This window comes from Penaeus vannamei, chromosome 41, assembly GCF_042767895.1.
Source record: "Penaeus vannamei isolate JL-2024 chromosome 41, ASM4276789v1, whole genome shotgun sequence".
Taxonomy (NCBI): domain Eukaryota; kingdom Metazoa; phylum Arthropoda; class Malacostraca; order Decapoda; family Penaeidae; genus Penaeus; species Penaeus vannamei.
In genome coordinates, this window is record NC_091589.1 from 20,747,858 (window position 1) to 20,764,393 (window position 16,536).

Genomic DNA, 16,536 nt, shown 5'->3' on the forward strand with positions numbered 1-16,536 from the left:
ATCATTATCATTATTTTCATAATTATTATTTTTTACCTCTATTATTATTATTATTATTATTATTATTATTATTATTATTATTATTATTATTATTATTATTATTATTATTATTATTATTATTATTATTATTATTACTATTATCTTCATCATCATCATTATTATTATCAACATTGTCATTGTCATTATAATCATCATTGTTATTACTGTTATTCATACTATTATCATTATCATTATCATTCTTGTCGTTATCATTGTTATTATCATTATCGCTATTATTGCTGCTATTATTATTATTATAATTATTATCATTATCATCATCATTATTATTATCATTATTATCATTAATGTTATTAATATTTTTATCCTTAATACCAATGTCATTATTATCAATATCATTGCTGTTATTATCAATCTCTTTTCTATTCCATTCTCTTTTTTTATCATCCATAATGTGCCTTCTCCTTTTCGTTACGTCCATTCTCCGTTTTTCTTCCTTCTCTCCTCTTCCATTTCTACTTTTTCTTCTCTTCTAATAATTCACTTTCATTTTCATGTCGCATTCCTCTTCCACCTCCTCCTCCTTTTTTCCTCTTCCTCTTTCTCCTCTTCTTTCCCTAACTCCTCTTTCTCTTCTTTCTCCTCTTCTTCTTCCTCCTTCCCCACCCCTATCATCCCTCCCCACCTCCCCTTCCCCTCCCACCACTCTCTCTTGAACCCATTGCGAATCTCCTTTTGGCGTGAAATTTCTCCCGAGAGCGTGAAAACGCGGCGATATATTCCGCCAGTGATAATAAAATGCTCTCGGGGTCGCGCCTGATCTCCCGTAATATTGCGTGCAAGTGATCAATGCGGGTTTGTTTCGCCTCATCGGTGGCCGTTGGGCGACTGCGCTTAACGAGGCGGGGAATAGGGTGTCGGGGGAGCTAAGGTGCTTCGGTCTGTGGTTGGTTTTTGTAGAGTTATGGATATATGTGTGTGTGTGTGTGTGTGTGTGTGTGTGTGTGTGTGTGTGTGTGTGTGTGTGTGTGTGTGTGTGTGTGTGTGTGTGTGTGTGTGTGTGTGTGTGTGTGTGTGTGTGTGTGTGTGTGTGTGTGTGTGTGTGTGTGTGTGTGTGTGTGTGTGTGTGTGAGTGTGTGTGTGTGTGTATGTGTGTGTATTGGGATGGGTGTATGTGTTTGTGATTACGTTTTCTTTTCCTTCTTCCCATTCTTATTCGTTTGACGGGGCTTCGAAAAAAGTACTTCCGCCGGAGTATTGCAACTCGAATTTCATGCCTTGATGCCTTCATCGTGTCTGCAACTCTTCTTCCTGGAAGTGCACTGTACTGGCGTCGTCGTCCAAGCAACCAACTAATTTGTTTTAATCATAAAATACCTTGATATACCACGCCTGGGAGAGTTTATTGCCCTGTGCACCAAGCGAAAACAAAAACACTGGGTGATCAACGAGCTGTGATATTTGGAGACATATTTACTTTCGAAAAAGGTAAGCAATTGAAAAGAGAAGTAAACTGAAGACGTCCACATGAGCTGCAAGTCTTCAATTTCGTGCTTTATTTTGTCTGTTCGGATTTGATTTATTCTTCTTTTTCTTGTAGCTTGTTTCATTTTATTTTGTTTTATATTCAAAATCATCAGGGTTGTAGTCTGTTTGCCTGAATGACCCGAATAAATTTGTCTGTTAAGACGTTTCTACTATTAAAAGGTACTCAACATGAAGGTGACGTATTTAAGTACTTTCTAAAAAAATGTGTTACAACTTTTAATAGTTAAGGTGTACACATTCGAACACAGTATTGCCCTAGCGAAGGACCAACTTCTCCGAAACCCTGTCACACGAACTTGACCCGCTTGTGAAGGTCGTGCGTTGATGACCCTTATCTGGACAAAGGATGGTGTAATTTTATATTAAGGAGAAGCAATATAGCAAGGACAGTATTGACAAGACCAAGATACCGCTAGAGCACCCCAGTAGAGAGGCAATGAGAGAGAGAGAGAGAGAGAGAGAGAGAGAGAGAGAGAGAGAGAGAGAGAGAGAAAGATAGTGAGAGAGAGAGAGAGAAAGAAAGAAAACGAGAGAGAGAGAGAGAGCGAACGAGAGAGAGAGAGAGAGAGAGAGAGAGAGAGAGAACGAGAGAGAGAGAGAGAACGAGAGAGAGGGAGAGAGAGAGAGAGAGAGAGAGATAGAAAGAGAGAGAGAGAGGAGAGGGAGAAGGGGAGAGAGAGAGAGAGAGAGAGGGGGGGGGGGGAAGAAAGAGAGGGAGAGTCAGATAGACAGACAGACACATACAAGCAGACAGATAGACAAAGACAGACAGACAGAATAAACCCGAAAAGCTTTCCCTCAATTTCCTTAGCATTCTATCTGAACAATATTGCCTCAGAACAAAACTGATCCTTAAGTACCAGCAAGCGCCAAGGACACTATAGAACCCCCTAAAAAAATTTTATCCTGAACCTCCGAGTTCGTAACGGTGTGGCCAAGATAGATCCATATGATTATCAAAAAATTTACGAGATATTTTGTGCGAGATCATACTAGAAAAAACAAATATTTTGATATGTTCATATCTTTTCTTCTTATCAGTTCAACAATTTAAATTTTATCCACACGCCATCCAAGATAATTGGCATATGAGAAAAAAGAGGTTATTATGGAGGAGGCATTTAATATCACGTCATTTTGGAGGAGGCAAATGAAGTGTGGTTATTTTGGAGGTAGATAAAGGGTGGTCATTTTAGAAGTGGAGAGAATGGATTTAAAACAAACACGTGAGGATTTAAAACAAAACATGAGGAAGTAAAGAAAAAAAACTGAAGATGGAAGGAGGGGGAGAGGAAGAGGAGCAGGTACTCTATTGGGAAGTGGCTGGTGGTACGATGCAGGAGCTTATGTTAACTCGGAAATGTACCTCTGGAATACCTCTTACATGGAGAGAGAAAAATATGAAAGGTCACAGTCCTGTCATAGAGTTTAGATATATGGCCTCTAAAGGAAGGAAAGCAGATAACCTCGGGTAGATTTGATGCCAAGGATGGATGGACAATGTGAGGTACATAAGAGTGAGGCGGGAGAAAGGACTGACCCGTCAAGAGAATGGAGGATCTCTGTATGATGCGGAGTCGCACTTTGGGAGCATGAAGAGGTACGGGGAACTGGGCCTCTTAAGGAGGGGTTGGAGGTAGAGACATGGAGAGGGAAGGTATAGATGACCTGATGTCGAGAGAAAGGGCTAAGTCCGAGAGAGCGTGAGTCCAACTTTACAAAAAAGATAAGGTGCGTGCTTGTGTGTACATGTGCTCATTGCCTCTAGATTCAGAATGATAGTCTCAATGTTCCTATTCTCATTCTTCTTTACTTGGAGCCCCAAGCCTTTTTCCACGAAAGTACATTAGCCGATGGCGAAATTCTTTGTAGCAAATTTGATAAAGTATAATCAAAACTAATACAGGGCACAAATATTCCAGCATGGAAGCTGATACCGGCTGTCGGACAGATTCTTTTTTGTAACTGCCTTCAGTTCAGTACTGATAGCCATCGTTAGAAGAAACCAATTCAATGCTTCTCACTCACTACTTGATGTTAACTTTAAATTTATGTTTGTTTTATTATTAATAAGTTATTAATGAATCAAATTAGGACAGAACTTCAGTAAGGATGAATGTTCTGTACCCTCACACTTTTTTTTGTTTTTCTTAACAAAAAGATACATATTTCTCAGTATAGCCTAAGATTATAAGGTTTATCTTGAAAGAAAAGTCACTTTTTTAACCTTACATATGCCATGTTAATATTTAATTATTCTTGAATGTCATAAGAGATGATGTAACTGATTTCTCTTCAATGCCCTACATTTACACTTTAAAATAAAATTATAGGATTCATGAGGAAGACCAACAGAAAAATAATTAACTAAAAATATTATTTTTATATAATTTAGCAAACAAAAATTAAAGAAGGGTGTACCAAGAAAAAACAAAAATTGCGGACATAAGTTTATTTATACGTCAGTAATTTACATACTTAAAGTCCGATAAGTGTAAGTTTATTAGAAGTAGTACTAGATAATGAGTAGACACACAGGACAGTCATTTCAGTGAATTCACCTGTGCTCCATCTGCAAATACAGTTCCTTTACATAAGCTATGTTAACAGAGGGTAGCATACACTAATACTGCTAGGTCTATGTACTTAAATAATTGTTCTAAAAAACATTGCACTCATACTTATATAAAAATGGTACTGAAGACAGTGATTTACATACAGAGAACAGGTGAATTCCCAACCTGTGACTATGTTAGCCCAAACCTGGACTGTTGGCCAATTTTATGTGAGATGATAGCCCCTTCCCCCACACAAGGGACATAACATACATACTTTGATTGCAGTTTTCTTTCATCAATACTTTTTTTTAAATTATGTAAAAATTATTACATATTTAATGGTAACTTGTGCTGGACACCTACAAAGCTTCCACAAACAACCTCCATCCATGACAGTGGAAGCGACTGTAATAAAACCTCTATTCCTGTAACTACCATACAGATCTATCCTTTTTAAAGCTACTGATTTCTGTAATAAATACACGCGGTGGCAACTGGTAATAAAATATCTAAAAATAAATAGTTTAAAAAGAGTTGTGATCATCATGACCAACTAGCGCAGAGGGGTGAGCATGAGCAACCCTGACTGCCAATCAGTCCTCGGGAAAGTATGCTAGACAGCCAGCTGTAATTGAGCATCCCGTCGGGTCCTGCCAACATAGTCAAGGTTCGTAACACTGAAAACATTTCTTCTTTTTTATACAGAAGTATAAACGATAGAGGATGAAAAATTAATCAATTAGTGAAAGTTCTGTGATGTTTCAACATCTTACAAATGCATATAAAAATTATGTTTTACTGTGTGTTACATAGTGATTCAAAATAATTCTTAGGTCTGTTATCAAACCAATTCACCACACTGGTTTACAGAATACAAAGATGAAAGTTATTGAAACACATCCATAAATCAATGTATTTTGTAAACAAGTATCTCTCGTTTGGTATTTCGGAGCAGACAAGAATTCAATTTTAATCTCACCGGACTTTGCAATGAAACATCAGCCTTTGTGGCTGGACAAGAAGCCCACACACATTTCCCCAGTTAAAAAGATTTAACATACAAAGGGGAGAAGAAAATAAGATCTTACTTTGGGCTACAGATTTTCTGTTTTTTGTTTATATTTTTTTTTCCCAGGTCACACAAAGTGGCTAGGATTATCTGAAGTAATTCTAATTGTATTTTGAAGTGGATTACAATTGTACAAAAATTAATTAGTATATCAGATGATTATTGTGACAAAAAAGTCAGCCATGCCCCACTAGCCTGGCATGGCGTTGCAGCAAATATTGCACTGGCAGAGCTCCTTGGTGAGTGTGGACCAACGGCTTGCTCCTTCGGCTCCGCACACAGGACCCACAACACAGTCTTCCCTTATATTAATATGGCCACTGACAAAGCTATTCCAACTTGTGCCTCATGTTTCCTGATGCACAAATCATGGCTTAAGAACATAATTAAATACCTTGATTAATACACACACTACATCTTCCATGCTGCGCTCATATGACCAGCAACACACGTTTTTTTGTTTTGGTTCCTAGTTTTTCCTTTCACTTTCTTCCACTGTTCCTTGATTTGCGTCACTGGGTGAACGTCATTGTACATCCATACCAGCCCCATATTAACAATTTGGTTAGTTATCAGTTAAAGTACAATAAAATAAATGGTCTTCACACTTGCATACAGTACTGGTTTGTATTTACAGGTATGACTCCCTTATATATATAAACCTTCAGTTGTACACAAGTAAATCTTTCAAAGCATACACAATCATGCTTGATATTACATACACACAACAAAGACCCAAAATTGCAGACATCTGCAGATCCGTCTTTATTCATCTACAACTACAGACTTGAGGGATACTGTCAAACCTTGTTTTTTACAAAGAAAAAAAAAAAGTTTTATCCAAAATTTTCACTAATTCTTGATGGTTGGACTGCTGTCCAATTTTACCTAGTTCTGTATTAAACAAGGTTACATTCAAGGCTTGCAGCCTGTTGGCACAAAACCCATGGAGACATGGCACACATCTCTCTATCACCACCCTAAAATTACAATAGAGGAATGCTTATAATGTATTTTCAACACTATCTGGCTACAAAATCAGCTAGCTACACTGGATTTTTGCAGATATTAAAAAAAGAAAAACTAAAAAAAAAAAAAAAAAAAAAAATGTATCAAGTCTCAGTCCATGGGCCATTTTGTACCAAGCCATAAGCCCATTTCTCCCTCTAGCCACGAATGATATGTCCAAAATTAAATAGATATTGGTGACAGTGCACCAGCCGTGCAAAACTTGCTCTCAGAGCTCTGAGATACCTTGTACTGACATCATAAGAAGACAAAATATATATTACACAGTCATTGTACAAACTGAGCTACTATATCAATAGCATCAAAGCTCCAATAAACAGAAAAAACAAAACAACTGCATAATGGTTATTCAACCTTCAAAGTAGTAAGACAGACAAATTTACAATCACAAAATCTACCTAAAAGGAGCATAATATTAGACACCTGAACTACAAATATGAAAAGACCATCTATGTTCCTGTTCACCATTCTTGTAATGAGGAAGAATGTTAGTGCCCTAAACCCCAAGTTCAACAAAACAGTATATCTAAGGAGTAACAATTAGTGAAAGACCCTGACCACCCTACCTGCAATGAACTCGCCCCCACATGACCCTGTTTGCACCTGCCGTCAACCTCAGCAACAAGGTCGTCGCAGATTTGATTAAAAACAAAAAATGGGAAAAAAGAGAGAGAGGGAGAACCAACAGTGTATGTTCCTCCAAACCATCTGGAACAGGAAATTAAGTTTTCACAGTAAGTTGAAGCCTGGAAGACCCTGCGCGGTGGCAGATGAGGATTGACAAATGAAGAGTGTGCTTTGTTGCTCTGATTACTGAGGATGTTGCTTGGTTTGCATGGGGTGAGAAGTGAAATAAAAATGAGCACACGCATGTTGCATTCACGGCAAAGGATCTCTTCAATTCTCCAATGCTCGGCTCACAGAAGCAAACATAAAAAAATAATGAGACACTCACATTTTCTTCATTCCTGGACATGTGCTTGAAGGCTAACTCCTCTAAATTGTGCATAAATATACAGTGTAGAGAAAATCCCTAAGTTATGATAAAGTACAGCTTGGAAAAATAATTCAATCATTATCTCCCTTTCAGGGACCATAAAATTAATACCTATACAAGGACGAAACACTTTGATTACCAGCAGCAAAAACAAAAAGATAAAAGAAAAAGAAAAAAGGAGAAAAAAAAAATTATTGCATAAATGCAATTTGATTATTACTACAGCATAAGGAATATTTTCCAAAGTTTACACTGTAGAAGGTAATACTGTCTAAGCAAATAAATGCTGGTTTTTCCACAGATACAACGCAAATTTTGCTGCATGTATCAAAGAAAACTTTTCAGTAAGTGCAAATGCATAACAAAGAAAATAAAACCATTATAATAATAATGATATTATAAAAAAAATACCTAATTACACTTTAAAAGATGTAATAATAATGGTTTACCCATTGTGACAGATAATTACCTGTCACTGTCAATATGCATAGGCCAACACATTTTTGTTTTCTTCTTATATGTCCTGCCTGTACAGTACATCAGGCATTGTCCCAATTGACAGCAACTAATCTGGAAGCTACTTTGTTAGGAGAGTTCCAGTATCCAATATTATTTGAACTTTCCACTAAATAAACAATGCTGACATCATACCTTCACGAAGTAGAAAGAGGCCTACCTACAAAAAATATGTGGGAATTACCGAATCTGATCAGACTGTCGTTGAGGCACTTGTTGAGACATAAAAATGAACAATGTTGTAGTGGGTGGATACCAAGACTCTCCCTTACGAATTCACCTTACGAGTAGCAGCGACAGTTGAAGCACTCGTGTTTGAGTCTTTTGTGAGGGGCAACACTACACTCTGGGGTCCTCATTCAAAGTTTGTATTGAACATGTTTCCTAGGTCATCAAAGCTCGTGGGTCCAGACTGGTCAAGGATTTGCAGCATGTCAGTGAGCTCTGGCTGGGTACCTGGAGCACCACTGCCTGGGTGGTGACCTGAGGCAGTGCCTGGGTGGCCTGAACTGGTGGATGGACCTGCACTCGTCCCCTCCGCACCTATGCTGGGATACTGCCACATTCCTGCAATACAAGCAAAATAACCTTAAAGTAACTCCTAGATAAAAATGGAGTATCATAAGTCTTCACAAAGAAAGAATTACAACACTTAAAAATTCTTTTAAAAATACATAAGCAATATGAAAATACATAATACACATTAAAAGAAATTAGCTCAATACCTGGGGGCTGGCTAAAATACCAAAAGGCATGAACTTCACAGGCCACACTTTCACATGGATAGTGCATGCCATGAATGGGCAACCAATTTGTTTATTTGCATATACACAAAGGTAAATTTCTGTTTTTCTGATACAGATATATCTGAAATAATGAGGCTTCTGTTTTTTCTTCTCTTTTTTTCTTTGCCATCACAGAAAAGATATACAGTGATAGAACTGAGATAATGGAGGCATGACAGACAAGTCCCTGGCAAGATGGCTATTCCCAGTATGGCACAATATACATGCCATCCAGTGGTCAAGGGTTAATATCTAATACACATTCCAAATACCAACAGCAAATAAATTACATAAATAAACAAGGAAAAAAAAAATTATTATTCCCACCCTGAACTACCAACTGACATCACAGAAGTCCTTCACTCAGGACATTACCCTTGAACTGCTCATGTCAGCCTCCGTTTAAACACCCCCACACAACAAAAGGACCAACCTGAAGAGCCAGCTGCTGGAGTGTACGACGGCAGAGAACGGGGAGTGTATGAGGGGGTGGAGGGGGAGCGGGACGGGCTCATGTTGCTGCTGTAGGTGTACCCGTCACCACTCTGAAATGCACAAAGGAGAATTCAGTAAATGCTGTCTTTGTAACTTTTTCTTCCCTCTCTCTCTCTTTTTTTCATTTCAAAAATTGCTTAAAAAATATTTTCAAATAAAATATGGATATCCTTCAAATTTTGAATATGATTGAAATTTTTCAAGTTCAGGATATCAATAATTAATGTACAAAGAGATGCACAGAACTGTAAACTATTAATCAATCATTATCACAAAAAACAAAGGTCAAAGCCACAGACCCTGATATACTAACAAGATCTTTCAAAATGGAAAATGTTTGATTTCATTTTCTCCAAGAGAATACGACAAAAGCAAGAGAGAGAGAAAAAGAACATTGCACTTTTCTACACATACTTAATACCACGTACTAGAACACGCATGGACATTCGGGCAATACATACACACGTACAGTCATGCAGAACACACCACCACACAATTATACCTGTCTGATGTGTGGATTGGACCAAGCAGTTGCCTGTGCCGTAGATGGAGGCGAGGACGACTTTGTGTTACGTGGAAGGCTGGAGGAGGACTGGGAGGTGAGTGGTGTGGCCTGAGGGGTGCTTGGGGAGTAGCCAGCTAGGGGTGAAGCCCCAGCCTCATAGCCACTGTACACACCCTGGGTACTACTTGGTCTCCCGGAACCTGCTGCTGAAGAGGAGAAAAGGGGGTGGAAATGTTATTTGAGCTGATTTGTAAATACTGAGATTTCTTTCAGGATATAGAATAATCAAATCAATAAAGGGCACAAGAGAAAAAATAAAATCCTTTACAAACATTATGACGAACATAATTTCCAATTTTGAAAAGGTAAACTTTAGTCACGTGAGAAGGTTTAAAACTTAATGCAGGGAAAAATTAATGATCCAAAAATAAAAATAAATTCAAAATGGCAGGTCAACATCAACAATCCCAATCTAAAACAAATATTTTGTTATCCTTATAAATATATGTGCCATTTGGGATACAAAAATATTCACAAAATAAAATGCATAAATAACACAAACAGAACAGAAACATCAACCTTAAATAAAACGATAACAAACAAACAAACAAAAACAGTAATTTAATCTACCAAGGTGAGCAAGTGAGTAAGAGTGAAAGTAGAGAAAGGAAGAGGGAAATGAAGAAAAGGAGGGGGAGGGTAAGAGTGAGAGAGAAGGAGAGGGAGAAAGTGAGAGGAAGGGGAATGGAGAGAGAGAAGGAAGCATAAGTGAAGAGGAAGAGAGAATAGATGTGCATGAACAAGATTAATAGTTAGAGCAAGTGTAAGTGAAAGCCAGATAGAAACTGCAGATACACAATACAAAACAGAATTTTAACAAAACATCTTGTCATCTACAAGTTTTTCAAAATACAGTGCTATGTCTTCCAGAGAATAAGCTAGAATTACAACTATGGAATTTAGCTAACATGAGATTGAGTCGCTATATAATCTCTTGTTAATTAGAAGCGCTACAGGTGTTTTTTTCTCTCTCTGATATATTTATTTATATATATATTGTGATATACAGACTTCAACATACTTATTTGGAAGGTTCCATCATCAGGAAGATCAGTGCCTGAAGATGAATGGGTCAAGTTTTAATCTTCAGCTCATACACTTTGGACCCCAACATTTGGGTCATCCACAAAAGAAAATATACAGCTTTTGATGTTTCACAAAAAAAAGACCTATTCTATGGCTAAAAAAAAAAGAAAAAAACTGCTGATTTTTCTTCCTTTCTTTTCTTTGATGTGTTGAAAACAAAAGGGATGTATCCACAAAAAGACGAAGATGAAGTAAAATAAGGCTAACAGTCTCCAGTTAAAATGTTAATGTACCATCTATTTTCCCCAAACTCTACTCCACACCAGTGCCAACACCCTTAACCATTCCTAAAACACACACAAAATAAAGACCACACATGGGTTAACAAGCCAATAAAAAAAAAAACCTAAAGGACTTTCCGCTTTTCAAATATTTAAGACTAAAACACGTACTGTGAATGTGTGACTGGACCATGTGTGGGTACAGTTCTCTCTGCCGCTGTAAGGAGTATTCCAAGCCTGGCTGATGGGTGCCATACTGGCTGCTGACCGAACTGACTTCCTGGTGCTCTGTGTTGGCACTCATTTCGCCGCCTCCTTGGACAGTTCTGGGGGAAAATTTGTTAAAGGTGTTGTTCTCATTAATTAGTTCATTCACTCTTACTGTAATATCTGACTAAAAGTGTTTCAGTCATTTATGTCCTTGTGAAAATCAATAGTGACAATGTAAATTTGATAGCAGGCATTACAGATTATGGCATGTGACTACCAAATGACATACCTAAAATGAATGGGAAGAGCTAATACTTTGGTAATCTATCATTATTAAAAACATAAATTGTGGTACTTATCTCCCATATTATAGGGCATCACTTACTTTGCTGCATTGTTTGTACAGACAATGTACTCTATGTCATCTGTGTACGGGTTGAGGAATGCAAAGGCAGCAGTCCTCAGCCAAACCCACTCTCGGTTCTTTCCACGGAAGCGGTACATAACTGACATCACTTGGCCTTTCAGTTTTAATACTGCAAGAAAATATGAAACATTTAGAAAAAACTTCCAACTAATCCTAAGAAACTTAACATCATTTTTGTTCTGTTCTTTACAATTACTTGCAACTTATCTAAGGGGATCTGTTCCCACACACTGAACTTACAACCTATCTGAACAATTTCACAGCATGTGTATTTAGAAAATCACTTACAGCCCATTACATTTCTTTCCTACTATCTCCTGCTGGGCGTTTTATTTACACAATTCTGCACTCACCCTGATCAAAGCTTTCCTTCATATGTGTCTGATCTTCTGGGTGGAAGAAGTCGAAGCATGGCTTGGCCAACAGCTCTTGCGGAGAGTATCCCAAGACTGTCATAACCCGCTGGTCAACAAAAGTGAACTTGCCATCCATCGCATGACGAGAAATGAACTCTGAAAAGGAATGTACATAATTTGATAAATTACTAACTCAAAAAGAATCTGACAAGCAGAGACTAAAACTTCATAAGTACAATGAAACTTCAGACAATTCATGAATGTTCCCATTGGTATGGTATAGTACTTAATAAAATATTTGTTTACTCTTATCCTGTCCTTCTTTGGATGTCAGTTCCAAAAAGCCTTGTTCCTTTTTCCCAGAAATACAATGAACAATCAAGTGTTTTCAGAATTACTTAATGATACTGAAACACAAAACGGCAACCATTCTTGCTTTTCAAAAACTCAGTTACAAATAAATTTACATTAATTTACAAAGTACTTAATAAGAAATAATATCAGTACTACTAAATGTAAATATAACCTTCCATTTTGCTAAAAGGCAATATCATTACAGAAAATCTTGAACTGCATTCAAAATATTAAAAAATAGAAATAAAAATACAAATTTGCTTTAAGGTAACTGATGAAGGAACTGCATAGCACAAGTATATATCAAACAACTAATATACAAGAAGAGCTAGAATACAAAGGGGCTTGACTCCTTTACATTGAATCTTGTCAGAATTTTAATTCCAATGCATTCAGTGAATCAATTTGTCACATAATTCAAACTACTTTCAAATCCTGCTTTGTAACTCCATTTTAACTTGCTACAATAACCACTTGACAGATGAAAGAGGAAGAATATATGCAAATACATCCCAAAGAGTGAATAACCTCTCACCATCCACAATACTTGCAGTGCTAATTGTGGAGTTACATGCCAACCCATTACTCACCATTTTGTGAGTTTGATCCCATGAGATCTGAGGTGTTTGGTGCCGAGGTAACCTGAAGACGGCCAATAGCCACAAGGCAGCAGTGGGAGGATCCATGAGCTTCCTCTTCAGCTCGGTCCATCTGTGGGAGTGAAAATTCCTTTCAATTATTCTACTAATGATTAAAAAATGAGTGAAAATTCCTATCAATTATTCTACTGGTGATTAAAAAATCATCAGCTTTGTCATTTTCAAAATTTAGAATTCCGTAGGAATGGTTTATGTTTAAGACTACATTCAAAATTAATATGTTAGTCTTCAGTATGACCTACATTTTTAAACAAAATCAAAATAGTTAACAGCAGATGAAGTCAAAATTTCTATTGTGTAGCACAAACTGATGGAAATTACCATTATAGCTTTCAAGACAATTCAAACACCTCTTAATAATTGACAAATATAAGTAGGTGCAATTTTACTTTGTGAGACAATAATTTTCCTTTTTTTCATATGACCTGCTCATATATTTAATACTTGTAAAAGAAATAAAGAAAACTCTACATATACAAAGGTGTCTATCTTTACAGCATGTCAGTCAAGGTGAAAAAAAATATCCTAACTAATAACCTCAAAACCACTGGAAAATTTGGGCACTTTACCTGCACGCCAGTAGGAGGCCAGTTCTTGATGTAACCTGTGCAGTGGACTACAGCATAGTTATGTCCATCAGTTGCGGGGCCTAAGGAATTTCTCTGACGCAGCCGATTTAGGTGACCAGAATTCATGTTCTCTGGGGTAACTGCACCAACTTTCATGCGGCAAATGAATCCACGTCTCGAACCCATGCACAGTCTCATTGATGCTGTGGAAGAGGATGGTGATGTTATCAACTTTTTTATTAAAACTGTCACATAAGCTCGAAGTTGAACAAAGTCCACAAAGCACACTTCTGGGTTTGCTGTCATTACGGCCCTCTAACAACAAATATAATGTAGGGGTACTTTGACTACATATACAATACAGAGGGAACTAAGTACCAAACATCATTAAGATCCCGCGAAAAGGTTCCAGTGCCCTGACACAATCCTAAATAATTTCGATGATTTCTTCACTTGACAAGCATAATCTTGTCCAAAAACAAACAAACAAACAAACAAACAAACAAACAAAAAACACACACACACACACACACACACACACACACACACACACACACACACACACACACACACACACACACACACACACACATACACACACACACACACACACACACACACACACACACACACAAAAAAAAAAAAAGGGCCCTGGGGCAAAGACCAGGGCTGGGCCCACAGGGCTACATCCTTTTTAAGTAGGAAACACCCATTTTTCCCTTAAACTAGTTATCATTAAATGCTGTAACGTTGTTTTAGTATAAATATACCCTATAAATTTGCTGAGTTAGTTGTTCTTGGGCTCAAATAAGCAACTACTGTAAATTTTGTGTATATACATTATATACATAATATATATATATATATATATATATATATATATATATATATATATATATATATATATATATATATATATATATATATATATATAAACACATTTAAATAAAGGCATAGTGATGATCAACCTATCCATTAGAGCACTGACTGGCCTGATAAGAAAAGCACTATAGATATAACTCATCTTGTACCTCTATCCAATTCTCAGTGAAAACATTACTCACTAGCATAAACATATAAATTAACTAATAGTAGAGACACTTACACTGATGGCCTTCCTTCTTAACAGTTCCGGTCTTGAGATCGAGAATACGTCCTTGGTTGGCTGGCTCTTGGGTGCTCAACTGTTCTCTTACTTTCTCCACATCTTCTGGGTGCACGTGTTCATAGACGCTTGATCCGAACCAGTCACTCTGTAAAAGAGGTAATATTTAAACACTATTCTCTATACCTTAGGAGAATCTTTAAATAAAAAGGCATGTAAATGATAGTTTGAAGGTTGATGTAAAATAACATCTATAATAAAGTTCAATTCAATATATTGTTTTTTCCTAATTCCCTAAAGTGCACTATTAGTGGGTATATCCTTACATTACCAACATAAAAGTCAGGATATAATAAAAAATAACAGTAAAAGAATTATGGAAGCATAAAAGGCTATTGCATATTCTTAGTCCTTAAATCACCATTATCATAACTGCAACAAAAATGTACACTAAAATAATCAAATCTACTTTTTCTTTCATGATTCACTGCATACTATTGATGAAATGAAAGCAACACTCACCTGTGGCTGGTTTAGGACTGGAGTGACAGAGTCTGAAGCATAGATAATACGTCCTGTGTCGCAGGCTACAACGAAGAGGAAGCCATCTGCCGCTTCAAGGATTAAATGCTTCAGCTCTTGGTCAGTGAGGAATGATGGTTTGTAAGTTCCATCTGCATTGGTATTTCCTGTTCCTGAGGAGAATTTGTTTCCCCTTATTAAAAATGTCATTATACCAATATTATATTTTTTCCTTTAACACTATTAAGCAAAATTATGAGAAAGGGCTGGACAAGTAGAGAAGGAGGAGTCACATCATCTGGAAAATGAGAGGACTTCCTCGTTAAATTTCTTATTTATGTACCCTAAGGATACTGTAAAGATCACTTTTAAAATGGAGGAGGAAGAACAGATGTCAAGCATTTTTCTTTTTCTTTTTTATAATCCCTTTCTTGTCTTTGAAACTAAGAAGACAAAAGTTAGCAATAAACAACATAAAAGGAAGTGAGAGCACCATCATGGTAATTATCTACATGTCTGTTTGAAATATATTACTTCTAAATGTTACCTGTATACTTTTGACCTTATGTAAATATTTAGAAAAAAAATCATAATGTGAGGTCTGAGTACGTGCACTCAAGTCAGCAAAACATGCATATTAGTCAATGATAAAGTCAGTGACATGGAATGGTTCTACTGAACATGATCAAGCTACAGTACTGGCTCCACTACCTCAGTAGGTGGATGATGTTGTTACTGACTCGATAGTTGTACTAGGAGGCCAGGGAAATGGAAACAGGACTGGAACCCAATAGAAGGGGGAGGAAAAGGAAAGGGAGGAATGTGGAAGGGGCAAATGAGTGGAGGGGAGAATGGGAGGTGGAGTAAGCATGAAGGTGGGGATGAGGGGAGGAAGCAAGCATTCAAGAATGGGGAGGGGAAAGATACAATAAAAAAAAAGGGGGGGAAGGTCTCAGAATCAAGGATTTTCAAAGTCACACAAATATATTACCAACCATACCTTACCTTTCTCTAGAAGGGCTTGTTTGACACGAGTTCACAAGCATGAAACTTGCACAAGGCCATTAGACAAGCCCTTCTTTGCATTGCATAAGGAAAAAAGATCTAACTTTATCACAAATTAATAATAAAAAAAAGAGGATACCACTACTAAATCACAGCAGAGAAAAAAAAACTATGAGTAAACTTGGCTATCCATCACAGCATGCACAAGCAGGTACTTCTTTATTAGCACAGCTCTTTTTGTCTCTTTAATTGGAAAGATAATGGCACCCTGCAGTCAGTCAGTAGTTGAGCTAAAGATTTCATTATATTTTGAATGCAGCAAATTGGAATTTTATAATCTTGAAACATAATTATAAAAGAAAATTGTGACTTTCTTAATAACCTTTATTCACTTACTTATTTAGCAGTAGGTGACAAGAACATCTAAAGATTTTATCTTTTTTAAGAACAAACCCAGTAGGAT

General features: G+C 36.9%; 1 protein-coding gene across 1 annotated transcript in view; it reads right to left on the reverse strand.

Annotated features, from left to right (window-relative positions):
- Window positions 1-3,982: 3,982 nt before the first annotated feature.
- The window catches only part of tgo (Aryl hydrocarbon receptor nuclear translocator homolog tgo), a gene marked incomplete in the record, with an annotated part of 233,298 nt that continues 220,744 nt past the window's right edge, over window positions 3,983-16,536 (reverse strand). The window contains 11 exon segments of the mRNA XM_070117621.1: window positions 3,983-8,281; window positions 8,933-9,044; window positions 9,497-9,705; window positions 10,581-10,616; window positions 11,038-11,192; window positions 11,462-11,612; window positions 11,857-12,015; window positions 12,804-12,924; window positions 13,442-13,644; window positions 14,547-14,694; window positions 15,069-15,241. Coding sequence (XP_069973722.1) covers window positions 8,070-8,281; window positions 8,933-9,044; window positions 9,497-9,705; window positions 10,581-10,616; window positions 11,038-11,192; window positions 11,462-11,612; window positions 11,857-12,015; window positions 12,804-12,924; window positions 13,442-13,644; window positions 14,547-14,694; window positions 15,069-15,241 — 1,679 coding nt within the window.